The 14,447-nt window shown below is 48.6% G+C and overlaps 2 protein-coding genes across 2 annotated transcripts in view; one reads left to right on the forward strand and one right to left on the reverse strand.

Annotated features, from left to right (window-relative positions):
• Positions 1 to 856: 856 nt before the first annotated feature.
• On the forward strand, positions 857 to 5,530 carry LOC144135624 (chitinase-3-like protein 1). Its single transcript, XM_077668207.1, has 4 exons — positions 857 to 1,057; positions 1,724 to 1,852; positions 3,774 to 3,991; positions 5,500 to 5,530. The coding sequence occupies exons 1-4, from the start codon at positions 857 to 859 to the stop codon at positions 5,528 to 5,530; spliced, it is 579 nt and encodes a 192-aa protein (XP_077524333.1).
• Positions 5,531 to 7,677: 2,147 nt separating this feature from the next.
• Positions 7,678 to 14,447, reverse strand: part of LOC144135783 (uncharacterized) — a 30,815-nt gene continuing 24,045 nt past the window's right edge. Inside the window, exons 17-20 of the mRNA XM_077668211.1 lie at positions 11,660 to 11,894; positions 10,541 to 10,876; positions 9,385 to 9,632; positions 7,678 to 8,257 (exon numbers count right to left, since the gene is read on the reverse strand). Coding sequence (XP_077524337.1) covers positions 7,981 to 8,257; positions 9,385 to 9,632; positions 10,541 to 10,876; positions 11,660 to 11,894 — 1,096 coding nt within the window. The 3' untranslated portion in view covers positions 7,678 to 7,980. The remainder of the gene's footprint in view (positions 8,258 to 9,384; positions 9,633 to 10,540; positions 10,877 to 11,659; positions 11,895 to 14,447) is intronic.

Consider the following 14,447-nt stretch of genomic DNA (forward strand, 5'->3'; position numbering starts at 1 on the left):
CTCGACCGCGGCGGCCGCGTTTCGATGGAGGCAAGACGCAAGGCACCCGTGTGCTGTGTGATTTCGGTGCACGAAAAGAAAGAGCACGCGTCGGTCGACTGGTTCCAACTGGGCCACTAGCACTGCTACAATAGTGCGGTCGAGCGGCTGGCAAGAAATCGAAGCAGCCACTGTGCAATACAGTTTAAGCGTCAGAGGCATCTCTGGGAGTCCAATGTGCGCTCATCCATACTGCAGAGCCATAATCACCACAGGCGAAAAACAGGATACGTTTCAACTGTTTTTTGTTCGCCTTACATACCTTCCAAGCGACACGAACAGATTAGTCGAGGAACAAATTTTGTTTCAGCTGTGGATGCCTGATTTCCGGTTTCACACGGATTATTAATGCGTTACTGCAAACGGAAAGGGCGAGCGATGTCCGTCATATAGTAAGTGGCAGGTGGCCCATCCGCCACATCGCTTAGCCCAGAAATTCTGTGCAAGCGCAGGTTTAAAGGATTGCACCTACGCACTTTCCGCCCTGGTGGTTTAGTGGATAGAGTGCCCGGCTAATGAGCCGGATTTCCCGGGTTCGAACCAGACCGCGGTGGCCACGTTTCGATGGAGGCGGGACGCAAAGGTGCCCGTGTGCTGTGCGATTTCGGTGCACGTCAAAGATATTCAGGTGGTCGTAATTATTCTGGAGACCTCTACTACGGCACCTCTTTCTTCCTTTGTTCTTTCACTCCGACTTTTATTCCTTCCCTTACGGCGCGGTTCCGGGGTCCACCGAGATATGCGAGACAATCACTGTGCCATTTCTTTTACTGAAAGACCAATTTTCAATTTTACCCACGCACTGATCCAACGTAGCATGCATGACGCGCAGGTGGAGGCGAGCGAGGCGTTCCTCGGCGAGCTACGCTCCCGGAAGCGCGTAGCCCTGGAGTTGTCGCTGTTCGGCTACGCCTACAGGCTACGCAACACTGGGAGCTACGAGCTGCGAGCCAGCGTCCGTGGACCCGCGCCCCCGAGACCGTTCATCGACGAGCGCGGGCTTCTCGTCTATTTCGAGGTGCTTATGTCGCGTCTTTTCTACGCAGCCACCGATCCTGGTCGTCGCCTTGGCCACTGATCGCTTCTTCGCACGTTTCACAATACCACCGCAAATGGCACTTATCATCGATAGATATACAACTGAACCTCGTTTTAACGAAGTGGTTCTTCATAGCCCATATTGACCGCGCTCCCAAGGAGAATCGCCAGTGCTTAGTTGTATTCAATTTTTCGCTATAAACCGTTTCGTCATAACAAGGTTCGACTGTCACTTTCTAAAATGGCCGTAGAGGATCTGTGTCCAGGAGGGTTTCGTTTCGTCCGGTCTATAATTCGGCTAAGATGCGTGCGCAACGGTAGTTTTCCTTGCACTGTCAATTCTAGGGCTGATATAGCCTGCCTTATGGCAAAGTCACTTCTCTTCACTAGGTAGAGAGCATAGGCGAGGTGAATATGTTAAAGCGTTGTCGTTGTTAACGCCGCCATGCTTGCTTAGCCATATTATCCATGCGGTTGGAATTACCGTAGTTAGCGTGCTTACCGTACGGCGCGGTGCTAAACACTGTATTACCAGATGCAACCATAATAAACGTGCTACAGTTACACACACTCACGGCGCTTTTGCACAATGTCTATGCACACAAGATGCCGACTGACCACGTGCATGCGGTGCACGCGTGCGCAGATCTGCCTCGAATTCAGCTCCGATTTGTCGGTGCCACTGTACAACAAGGAAGCCGACTGCAAGATCGCCGTCAACCGGGACAAAGGACAGTGGATTGGCTACGACAACAATGCCACCATTCTCAACAACGTCTGTGCGCGTATCCTAGCTCGCAATGTTTCTGATTTGCGAAGCGTCGCACTCAATCTACTGCTTGCCTGTAAAACATATCCGTGAAGCACGCCTTGAAAATCAGGGCGGCGCATGCATCAGCACATTCCGGAGCGGTGGCTTGCACTCACGTCACAGGTAGTGGCCGCCGTGCTTGAGACCACGTGTACAGCGAAAACCTACACAATTCTTCCCTTATCGTCACCTGCATTCTGTAACCTATACCCCGTGCTCTTTACCCCTGTCTTGTTATTGTAACATCTGAAGTTCCGCAACGCAGAATTACGGCCATAAAGCTTTCGCGGACGTATGCTGGAGCAGCTGTTCAGGAGTGGAATTACCCTCACGCACTATTGCGATATGCTTAAGCTGGGTATAGACAAAGTTAGGTTGTCACGTCGTCTCTCACATGACCAATGCATTGCTGACACGTTGATGCCACATCACATAACTGAAAGCGCAAGTCACTGTGCTGCGTTCACGGCCTGAAGGTACGTTTCTGAGTTATACGAGCTTTAAAGTCCCAAACTCTATACTATCAGCCATGAAAAGAAGGAAGCTGAGGTGGAAACACAAATAAAACCAACATATTACCTCCTGGAGAGTAAATACAAGCGAGGTTGATTAAGATTTCAGCAAAAAGTTTTCGCACCTTCGAAATCAATAACAGGAGCCAGCATTGAGCTTCCCCTGGCTAGCAGCTTCTTACAGTGCTGTTTGTGGCTCAGTTGTCTTGTTTGCGTCTCATTTCTTGCTACGAGGGACACTGCAGTGGAAGGCTCCATAAATTTAGGCTCCCTGGGGTTCTTTAACGCGGCCCCCAGTCGCACAGCAGACGGTTTACAGCGAGAGCTGTCGGTAAAAAGACCACCAAAAAATGGCGTCGTGCGCCGTCCACACCGTTAACCACTGCGGAAGAAAGAGAGGCACACCACCTTCCGCGCTCAAGGCGGCTGGCGAGACGCGCTTTGAAAGTTTGCGGGAGAGGAGAAACGGCGCGTCAAGAACAAGCACTTCAGAAGATAGAAGCGAGAAAGAGAGCGCTGTCGCCACTGCACGGGAGTAAAACAGACAGGAGACATTTACAATCATTACAGTGACCGCAGTGGTGTGCTGTTCGTAGCGGAAGAACCGGTGTTAATGTGGAATGAGGTAAACGCACGGTACGATCGACAGCGCATTCAAAGCAGCTGTGGGGGTGTAAAAACACTTCATGACAAATGAAGCTCATGCACACGTTAAGTTGTACTAGTTACACACACCATTTAAAGAATTGCCGTTTACGCTGAGCTGCGAAAATTTAGACACCTAATCGTTATAAGCTGTGACAATGCGGGAACATAAGAACCTCACTGTGAGGTGCCATGCATGACTTTGCACCTGCCAGCCGTGGCATATGACAAGGTTCTTCCAACAGCGGTCATCTTGCTGACTTTCTCACCTCTCCCCAGGAAGAGGAGAGGGTGATGCTCATTTCTGCACTGCCGTCTGCCAACAGTGGCATGCCGCAGCTGTCTCTTCTATGTTCTTGGCAGGTGGCTCTAGCATATGCTAAGGTGCCAGTTTTTACCTTGCTGGTCGCAAGGTGTGACACCATTGGTGAGTGCGGGGACATGGGACTCTTATGCTATCCATAAAAAAGCTAAACGCAGCGGTAGCTAAACTTTGCACATGGCCAGTAAAACCACGTGGAAGCACCACATGCGCGAAACGGGCTAACAGCTGCCACAGAGTTTAGCGTTTCTCACCTTCATTTAAATGCGGTCGACACAGCTGGATTCAAAATCGCAACCTTGGGCTCAGCAGCCGAGGCCAAAGTGAGTGAGCCGTCGGACGGGTACGCCTTCCGGGTTTGTGTTTACGCCTGGAAGGCAGTTAATGGTCGACAAATACCGCGCAGGTGCTGTTCGCCAAGCGAATGCGTATGGGCAGTATCGCCGTGGTGACCGTTGACATGGACGACTACAACGGTAACTGCGGCCAGCGCAATGTGCTGCTGGGACAGCTGCACAACGCGCTCAACGAACTGGACCGGCCCATCAAGAGGCTATCGGCGAACCTCAGCCCGTCTGAGTCAGCGTCGTCGTCAACGACCGCACCCGCCGCGGTGGCTCAGTGGTTAGGGCGCTCGACTACTGATCCGGAGTTCCCGGGTTCGAACCCGACCGCGGCGGCTGCGTTTTTATGGAGGAAAAACGCTAAGGCGCCCGTGTGCTGTGCGATGTCAGTGCACGTTAAAGATCCCCAGGTGGTCGAAATTATTCCGGAGCCCTCCACTACGGCACCTAATTCTTCCTTTCTTCTTTCACTCCCTCTCTTATCCCTCCCCTTACGGCGCGGTTCAGGTGTCCAACGATATATGAGACAGATACTGCGCCATTTCCTTTCCCCAAAAAACCAATTATTATTATTATTATCAACGACCGCCGCGTCCCAGAGGACTGCTGCTACGCCGAGCACCCAGATGATTCCGGTTAGGCCCAGAGGGCACATGACAATCGCTGGGTTCAGCGACCGCGAGAAGCGTTCACACTGCACAGGGATTCATTCAACTGCATAGGGCCTCGCTTACATCGTGGGCCAAGATTGAATAAATACCATGTGGATGTAAAATATAAGTTTTACATTGAAGGCAAGATGCATGTCGGTCTTTGTAGTATGCTGGCGTGTTTGAATGTATCCAGAGACGATTCATACAGCAAAAGCTGTCTGAGCAGATGAACAAAGAGATTTTACACCCGTGCACATTGTAATAACGAGTACTTTTCTTCACTGACGGCAGACGAGAAGGGTCTGCTAGCAGATGGGGGAAGGCTACTGGCCACTGCCTTTTTATGCGCCCAAAATAGACAGTCGGTTGTGAGGCAGATGTATTGGTGTACTCCAGACTGTTTTGACCATATGGGGTTTTGCAGTGTGCACGGAAATATAAGAATACAGGTGCTTTTAACGCGATAGCTTTAGGGAGTTCATGTGGCATTCGACGTCGGCATCGGCCACAGTAAGCGAAAAATCTCCAGAGAAGCAACTTAGAAGGTGGGCGGGTCAGCTAAGTCATGTCGCCTTGTGGCGGCATCACAACATGCCCACAGGACTGTGCACAAACTGCCCACCGTGGCAATTATATTAATTATTGGTCGAGAGAGGCTGCTGAGAAGAGAAACCTGTATCGCACATGTCCCACCAGTGGCAGCATCGGCCTTCACAGGTTAGTGGCGCATTGCGTAACCGCTGCCCTACTGCGCCAGGAGTGGTATGAGTACTCCCAGGGTTCTATGAATGCTAAGTACAGGATGCCCAGTTTTGTATATATGGGGCATTGATCCATTAGCTTGCGCATTATACCTTTATGGTGAGGCTTGAGTGCCCCCCGGTTTTTGAATATATTTTTGCCTCATTTGAAATATGGTTATTGCAGCTGGGATATAACTCTCAAACATTGCCGCAGTGGTCAGATACTACAGCAACCAAAACCTATGATCATACATGAGAACCTTCAACAGTATTTATTATACTTGCAACAGAAGTTGCCATCGATACTCTGATGGCAGTATCATGTGCAGGTTGGTTTGCATCCGCCATGTTACAGCATGTTGCATCGCTTAGCATTTATGTGCACCACGCAGGAATGAACAGGAGTGCTATATGCACTGTTAACATGCGCAATGCCCAAAGTAGACAATGGACCAAGCACCATGTTCATGTTCCGAAATGAGATACCGTAAACAAGTCATTTTTCTCAGGGTAATATTTCACACATTCAGGCAAACTCACGATACCGGAATATTTCGAGAGTGCTAAATTTTGGAAAGGATAAGGGAGAAGCTCCTTAGTGCTCCTTTTTACCACATTATTCACGGCAGCAATTTTTTGCAATGTGCTGTTTATGTGATTCTGGACAAAACGAGAAAATTAGGCATTCACAGAAATTAAAGGTGCCCAATATAGGAATCTGAACTCGTCTTTTTATCACGGGAACTCTATCTACACATCCCGGGCATTATTAGAAACTTAGATCGGATTAAGCGTCCCGGCTCCCCCCTTTTTTTGAACTGAACGCGCTAGGTAGGCGGAGTTAACCAACGCGTCGAGTGCCTTTGAGTGAGTACAGTGGCAGCTCACTTTCGCTTTTATTTAGTTTTTATGTTTTTGTGAATAAACAGTTTAAGTCACAGACAATATACCCGAAAATTAGGCCCGCGGAAATAAAGATACACGTGGACTCTGATTTACGTATCACTCCACCAATGCCAGAGAGACAAGCCGCCGCGGACTCGACGCGTTAGTTGACTCCTCCTCCCTACCGCGCTGAGTTCAAAAAAGGCGCGAGCCGGTACGTTACTTCTGATTTAATTAGGGTAATTGGAAGCACAGGACAATAAATAGAAGTTTCTAAGAATGCCCAGAACGTGTAGATAGAGTTCCCGTGGTAAAAAGCTGAGTTCAGATTCCTCTTCAGTGCAACTTTAAATCGTTTTACAACATAACAGAGGCGAATGGGGCAACTTGTCCCTAACGGTGCTAAGTAATCTCTGATCTTTATGATGATACTCATGGATAAAGCTTGAGTGTGCCCACCCACTCTCTCAGCACAGACAAGAGCCAGAACTTTTGCAAAATATTTTTATTCCCAATGCATGGCGAATGGCTAAACAGGCTTAAGCAATGACAGGGGACAAACCATCCTCCACACCACCGTTATCTTTGGTCAGCGCAGATTCATAAAGGTCTCTTAGAGGAACAGCCAGACTCTTAACCGAACAAACCAACACCACTATATGAAATAAGGGGCAAATACTTTACACAACAAACGTATATAGAAGACTGTTTCATGACTAACAAAAATATTGGTGTGCTCATAAAGTGCATAAAATATCACAAACACAACACAAAATGTTTGTATGGAGCCCATTTAGCTCATGTTCATTTCAGTGGCATGCAGCATAAGAGCAAAGCTGTCACCACTCGTGTATGTGGCATTCGTAGTTGCATGTCAGCCATAAGGTAAACCATCAGTAAAAGCTTCATCGCTCACTCTTTCAAAACTCCTTGCAAGGCTGGAAACCTTCCTCACAACCAATTCATTCCCTGTCTCCTACTCCCAAGCCTGAGTTACCACAGCTCGGACTCCTTGTCGGCTGAAGGCACTTCGAGCACGCATGGAGAGTCCGTCAGCCTTGCTACCCGCTCCCCTTCAACCACATCCCCAATGATCCACGCTGGGTATCCCTCCTGCTGCTCACTTTCTTAGCATTATGCTTTGGCATTCTCCTTTGGAAGGCACATCAGCAGACCACTCGAGAAAGGGAAAATGCAATTCACTAATGCCATACATTTCAACGGTATAAACTGTCACTGCAACAAACGAAATAAACTTGAAATGAAATTGCCGCTGTTTTGCCGCAATTCCTCTATTGCTGCTAAATTGCTGCAATTCCTGTGTTATGATGATAAATATATTATTATTGCACTCCACTCCTTTTCTACCGCCCAAGGGGCCTTTTAGTTATTGAAATAAATAAATAAATAAATAAATAAATTCTATATCCTAATATATTGGCAAGAGGATTTGAGAAAACACCCAAAATGATGCTTTAACACGTTCATTGCATCTTGGGTGACCGGTGGGTGATCCAAGATACTGAATCGCACGATGAATCCGTCGCTATGCTCTGATTTATCAAAGAGCCTGTGGAAAGGACACACGCCACGTCGCTGTAGCCATTTATTGGCGTTTCCAGGAAGTTGTAATTGCCAAGTAAAAAAAAAAGCTTGCAACAATAGCACTAAGGGCAGCGTTATCTGTGTGAAGACAAGAAATTTTCTCTATGTGAAGCCTCAAGAAGTGCCAAAGACCTCCCTACTCTGCCCTCCACAAGAACCATGCATCCATCACCAACCCGCCTGCCTCCACACACCAGAAGCCCATGCAGCAGCAGAGCAAAAAAGCAACAGTAAAATCAAATCCAAAGACACAGTGGGAAAGTCAGCTGCCCTCCAGAAGCATCACCAACCGGCCACAGCCTCACCATGCCCCCTAGCTAGGGGGCTGCCAACCTAGACACCTTCAAGAAAAATTCTGTTGCCGGTGCAAAGCATCAAGGCAATCACTCTAGTGTTCCACCGATGGCGTTCTTCTCCCGCTCGAACGCGAGCAAAAGCACCTCGCGGAAAGACGGGTAGACAACGATCTCCTTGAGGCGCTCCAGCGCCCAGCGGCTCCCGGTGACCATTAGCTGGAGAAACCACTCGTCCATACGGTCCGTCTTGAGGTCACACTGGATGTCCTCAACGCCGGACCAGTCCATCATGATCTTCTTGATGATGTCCTCGTAGCGGCGCAGGATTTCGAAGAATTCTTCGTCTTCCCGGTTGATGTAAATCCTGGGGACAGCCAACAGGTTGACAGACTACTATTAACGCATTTCAGGATACTGCGGTGAATACAAATATCGATGCACTGCGAGTAAGGGTGCTTTAAAAAAGCTGTAAATTCGCAGGTTGGATTTGCGAAACATGCAGTGGCTGTTTCTGTTAACTTCCTCAATAAATGGCACTGAGACGGCGTATGCCTATTTTATAGCACTTCTCCAAGCATGCAGGTAACGTACACACGTAACAAACGGCAGTCACACAGCCTGCCAATTGGGGCTCATGGCACGGTTCGTTAGCGTTTCGTTAGAAAACACCTCAAGGAAAGCATGAAAGCAAGGCATTGAGGAGGGTAATGAATATAGACGATTATGGCCGATTGATGCAATATCTAATGAATGTGCAGTGTATTCCCAAGCAACTAGGCCTCACCAATTGGCCTACATCTTTGCTCTCCTTAGACTCCTTGTGAACTGCGTAAGCATGTAGCGGTGCGCACGGAAAAATGTTCACAGACTCACGGACGTCTTTCCTGTGTCAGTGGTGTTCTACGTTAAGTTTCCGTAGAACATGAGCACAACGTAAGCCCTCAACAAAGGTGACGCGAATGTTTAACGACCAATTCCGGGTTTGAGTCAATAGGAGAGAGGAGCATTACTGGTACAGAATTCCCAGCAGTACCCTTGCTCAAAACAGGAATCGATGCCTCCGCTGCTGCCTGGAAATCTTTAGAAGCTGTCTGCTACGTATTTTGATTGTTCTCCCCTTTAAAGGGTAACAGAAAAAATTCTGTCAGTTTCTTTGCCTTGAAAGAGGTCCGCAGGCCTAGTAATCATGACAATGAGCTCGACCCACCGCTGCACAGAGACAATAATTATTTGCAAATAATTTTGTACAGGCAGTTTTAATCTCCATCTGAGGCTTAAGTGCGCCTCGATGTCAGGATTGCCTGGCCAACCCGGACATATTCCTGATGATGTCGGCGACACCGGAAAGCACCAAACACTGGTTGTTCACAGGTTTCACAGGCGAGTTCGGTAACGTCACAGCGTTAAGGGCAAATGCACCTTGACGTCACTGGATTCATTCAGTTCTTCAAGCGACGTCACTCCTGTTTAGAAGAAAGGTGTGAAATAAACCTGATCAGCTCTGTGGAGGGGCACCCCTCGGGTGCCCTGCGAAGGTAGGCAAGGTTGCCGGACATGGAAAGTCGGTTGAGCGTGATCAGGGCCAGGTGTCCCAGCCGGTAGCGGCGCCGGCACTCCTTGGAGATCACCTCCCCGTCGCTTCCGCCCTGGAAGATCTTGAGGCACCATGCGCACGCAAAGCGCAGGCACAGGATCACCAGCTTGTGCGGCGGCATGTCCCTCGAGATGGAGCGGGACACCTGTGATGGGAGGTGAATAGTGAGCCTCCACCGATAACTCCCCCACGCTGAGGATGGCACACAATATTTAAGTGCATTTATCTACGAATACGTTTTTCTTGGTAGAGCGATGACATTCGCTTACTGTGTTACCACATAGAGTCGCCTTCACTTCATACTGGGAGCGTGCGAAATGTCTTGAAGGAGCTTGTAAATACCCTCTCAGCCTACTTAAGCTCTCGGGATTTTCACAAAATAAACCTCAATCCAGGTTACGTGCCCAATCGTGCACATTTCCCTGTTGTTTGAAAAAAAGCCGAACATAAGGCAGGAGAAATCGTCAGTGTAGAATGACTGCTCGTTATTACTCAGTTATGACAGCGGAGACGTACTATCCCAGTCGTGATCGTACCAGCCGATTGTCTAATGCAGGTGCGTCTACTTTACCGCTGGCCAAGTGCAGCTCATCCGCTACATGCGCAGTACATGGGTGCTATGTTAAAACGTTATATTCATACCACACAACACAAATTGGCGCCTATACCGAGTTACAAGGTCGTCATCATCATCCTGGTAGACCATCGACGCAGCTGTGATATCAGAACACGAAACAAAATGCCAGCACTTCGCAAGCTTCCCATACAACAGCACATGGCGCCTCCTTTCAAAGCTGCCACATGTAGCTGTATGCTACGTTTATGTTTAAAAAACAGACTGAGTTTTGTTGAAACAGGAGAACCACATTGCTGCCTCTACCCCGCTTCTTACGGCCGTTGGATGGCGAACTCTAGCCAGCAAACGGCGATGCAGAAAAGAGCCTTATGCACGAAGCACATAAAGGAGCCAAGCCCTCTAGCTTGTAGGTCTACTCTTTGGTCTCGTAGCCCAGGAAATCCACCCAACGCAGCTTTTTTGCTGGCATCACGCACCTTAAAACAGGCCTCGCGCATGATACTCTTGTAGACGCCCAACTCCTCTGTGTTCTTGACAAAGAGAAACTCGCGACTGGAGTCGATCCAGTCGTACATGAGCCTGAGCAGGTTGGTCAGCACCTGCGTGTCGCCGTGCTGTGTGCCGTCCTGGTCGCCGCCACCAGGGTGCAGCAGGCCAAGCAGCAGCGCCCCGAGTCGTTGGCAGAAGCTGTTGCGCGATGCCGGCACAGGGAGGCAAGAGGACGTGTTGACCACGATGCGCATGAGCACATTGTACACCACCCAGGGGAAGCTCTGGATGCCACCTTCGGAGGACTGAAGCTCGTACGTCACCTGCTCCCCGACACAGCATAATACATTTACAATGTGTCTTCCACAAGGTGTTAGCCTTAAACTAGTCGCCGTAAGGTGTTCAGTATGGAGTCGCGTCGAACGAAACACGCCGAAGCAAGACCATGGACCTTTGGCAAAACATGCATCGCAGTGAAATATCTTCAAAAAACGCTGAAAATTTTGCGGAGACACTGCACCTCCACCTTTAAAGGCGTGATGTGACATCGGCTCCTTTTGCACACGCAGACACGCACACTCAACCGCAAATGAAAGTTAATTTGTAATACAGATATATCTCCTATCTTGCATTGTGACACCGCCCGCAAGCTTAACACGATTTATCGAGCGTGTCTCTTCGAGTGACATCAGCACCGTTAACGACGATAGAGACGGCAGGCCATCCTATGGCCACCCGTTATCGTCAGCCGCTGCAAACACACTGTGCAACATGGTCTCAGACATAACGGCCAACGCTCCGTGGCACTGGGGTCAGTCCTCCAAGCCACATGCTTCACCATCCGCGTTAAATCTGCGGGTGCTGGTATTCCTCCCTGAGATGTTATTTCGGCCATTAAGTTCTACATATGGCTAAATAACAAAGCGAAGGACAAAGAAAGTGAAACGACTACAACACCGTTGTCAAGATTATAAAGCGGCAGCCTTTATCGTTGCGTTCATGAGCCATATCTTTTTTCGGCTCGTTTGTTCGAATGCCCAGCTTCCCTCAATATGCACTGACGATAGCACAGCTGAATACCAGATTGAAAGCGCAGTACGCCTCACCTGGTACCAGGCGGAGGCCTTAAGCTTCTCGTGAGCCTCGTCGAGCTGCTCAGAGAAAAACTCCTCGCGCGTTCGGCGCACCACATGCTCGACCTGGCTCTCGAGCACCATGGCCATGTCCGTAGGGTCGTTCTCCTTCATATATTTGCTGAGCTTGGACACAGCCCCGGAGAAAGCCTCGCTTTCGGTTTCGATCCGGTACGACTTCAGCAGTGCCCGAATCTTCTTTGCATACCTGGAGCAATGAAAAAGGATGAAGCACTGTCACTGAACTGTGATTTGTGACTGGAAACGGGGAGGAAGAAGTTTGCTTGGCTGATGTGTTTTGCTGGCAGCTGCTGTTCTCTGGTTCTCCTGGTGGTTCCGGCTTGTTCATCATTGGTGAGCCCGCACTATGTGAGGGGGTTTTGGCCAAGGTGTAGGTTAAGGCACAGTTCATGTGAATCTGACGGTGCGTTTTGCTGAAAGATGTCGTTGACCTCCCCAGATGAAAGGTTGGCAGCTTGGTTTGCCAGCTTGCCAGCCCAAAGCCTGCCGCTTGAGTCCTTCCAAAAAATGGCATTGATGCAATTCCCGTGGTTCTCGTCCCAATCGGTGAGGGTGCAAACAAAATGAAAACCCCCAAACTAAGTCAACAGGAGCTAAGACCATTGACAGTCCATTATCTGCAGATATCTGAAATGCGTCAATTTGGCCATTCAGGCATTGTGTGCAAGCCCTCAGGCGCCTATTGTGTTGCTAACTTGCTTTAGTGCAAAATTTCCAGCTCATTGCCGGTGAAAGCATTCATTCCTGAACAACTTGCATGTTTCAATGGTATCGTACGTGGTGTTGACCCAGCACCGTTTCTGCACGAAATTCTAGAATTTCCGGATGCAGGACTTGGGGTCCTTTCAGTCTACCGCTGTAGTAGAGAGGCAAATGGCTCACGTCTTGCTGCTGAATCTGTAATAACAACTTTTGCTGGCTCTTCCTGCCCTTCTGAACTAAAATCTGGCCAATTGTTTACCTTGTGGACCCACTAGAACCCCGCCCTCTTCAATGCATCAACTGCTCTCGGTTCGGGCATAGCGGCAAAGCATTCAAGTCGGAGACCCCTTGCCGTTTATAAGGAGAAGGTCATTCTGCTGATAACTGCACCTCAGAGCAGCCTCATTGCATCTGCAGCAACATTCACTCAGCTGATGATGCCAATTGCGCAAAACGTAGTGAAGAGCGTAGCTTGTTGGACATTATCAAAGAGAACCGGTGCTCTAGAGTCGATGCCTACGCTGCTCTTAACAGGAGTCTCATACGCTAGTCGTGTGCGCGCTTCTGTTGGGGAGATTGAGTCCAACTTGACTGCCTCAACTGTGACCACAGTGTAAAAAGCCCTAAATGATGTGGTTGAGCGAATGCTGAACACATTTTCTGAGGCGGTGGCTCAGTTTGTTGTAGTTCAATCTGTGTCACCATCAACAACCGTCCTTTCAGCAACGTCTGCATCTGTTTCAGCTTGTGCAGGACCACTCAAAATCACCTCCTGATGCACCCCAGGTCCCACCTAACATCTCTGTTCCTAGCAGTGCATGTCACACTGACACCTGCACACAGATGTCGAAATGTCGTGCCCTACGCTCAAGTGCCTTCCTTCCTCGTCAATATTTCTAGTTCTCCACAGATGAAAGCTAAAAAAGGACCACCCAAACTTCTTCCCCATGTTTACATCCTTAAAGAGACGGTTTCTACCTCTTCAATTGGTCATTAATCATGGCAGGTATTAAAGTGTTAAATGGAATTGCCGATCCGTATTGTCTTCTCTTCCAGATCTAGAAATACTTATTCACAAACATAAACCTGATATATTGTGCTTCTACAAGAAACTTGGTTATCACCTTGTAAATCGTTTTAAATGAGGAACTTTCGAGTTTTCAGGTCAGATCGAAATGTTGGCAGGGGAGACAGATTGGTAACCATGCTATCTAAAGATTTGTGTCATCAGGCATCTATCTCTAAGAAAATTCTCCCTGACTGTGACCTTCTAGCGATCAAAATTTTATTTCCGCATTGCGTCGATATTACAATTGCTAACCTCTATTTTCCTTTAGGTGCACAGAGGACAGACTCTTTAGACAGCTTGGTGACAGGCACAAGCAGTGCAGCCATCGCAGGGGATTTTAACTCTCACCATGGTGACTGGGAAGTCGTACTGATTCCTGTGGCAAGCTTCTCTGGTCGTGGCTGTCTGCAAATTCTGTACGCTGCTGCAATTCTAGAGAAATAACCTTTATGCGAGGGGTTTCTCGCTCTACCATTGACTTAACAGTATCAGCAGGTAGGCTAGAGGTGACTGACTGGTCGACAGAGGATTCGGGTACATCTAGTGATCACCTTCCTATAACATTCACTATCCGGTTATCTCCGCTCAAAGCTAGTTGTGTAACCCATAAAATTGTCAACCACCATATCTATAAAAATCTGACGTCTTCCTCATTTAACTCTATAGTACAAGCTGGGAAGACAGAGCTCAGCAGACGGTTTCATTTTTGTAAAATGCAGTAGACCTCTCAATATTCGCTGTACCCACAGCAGTCTCTAATAAACAGCCATCTCCTTGGTGGACAGAAGAAAGTGAGAAGGCCTATCGTCGCAGAAAAGGGGCCTGGCACCGGCTATTCGGCAACCAGAGTCCAGCTAACCGGTTTAGTTACAAATTCTTCTCAGCATCTTTCAAAAGAACTGCAAAAGCCAAGAAGGAACATAACCAAAATTTAAACACATAAATTTCAAATCCTCGCAATCGGAAGGC

The sequence above is a fragment of the Amblyomma americanum genome, chromosome 1 (genome assembly GCF_052857255.1).
Source record: "Amblyomma americanum isolate KBUSLIRL-KWMA chromosome 1, ASM5285725v1, whole genome shotgun sequence".
In the NCBI taxonomy this organism is placed as follows: Eukaryota; Metazoa; Arthropoda; class Arachnida; order Ixodida; family Ixodidae; genus Amblyomma; species Amblyomma americanum.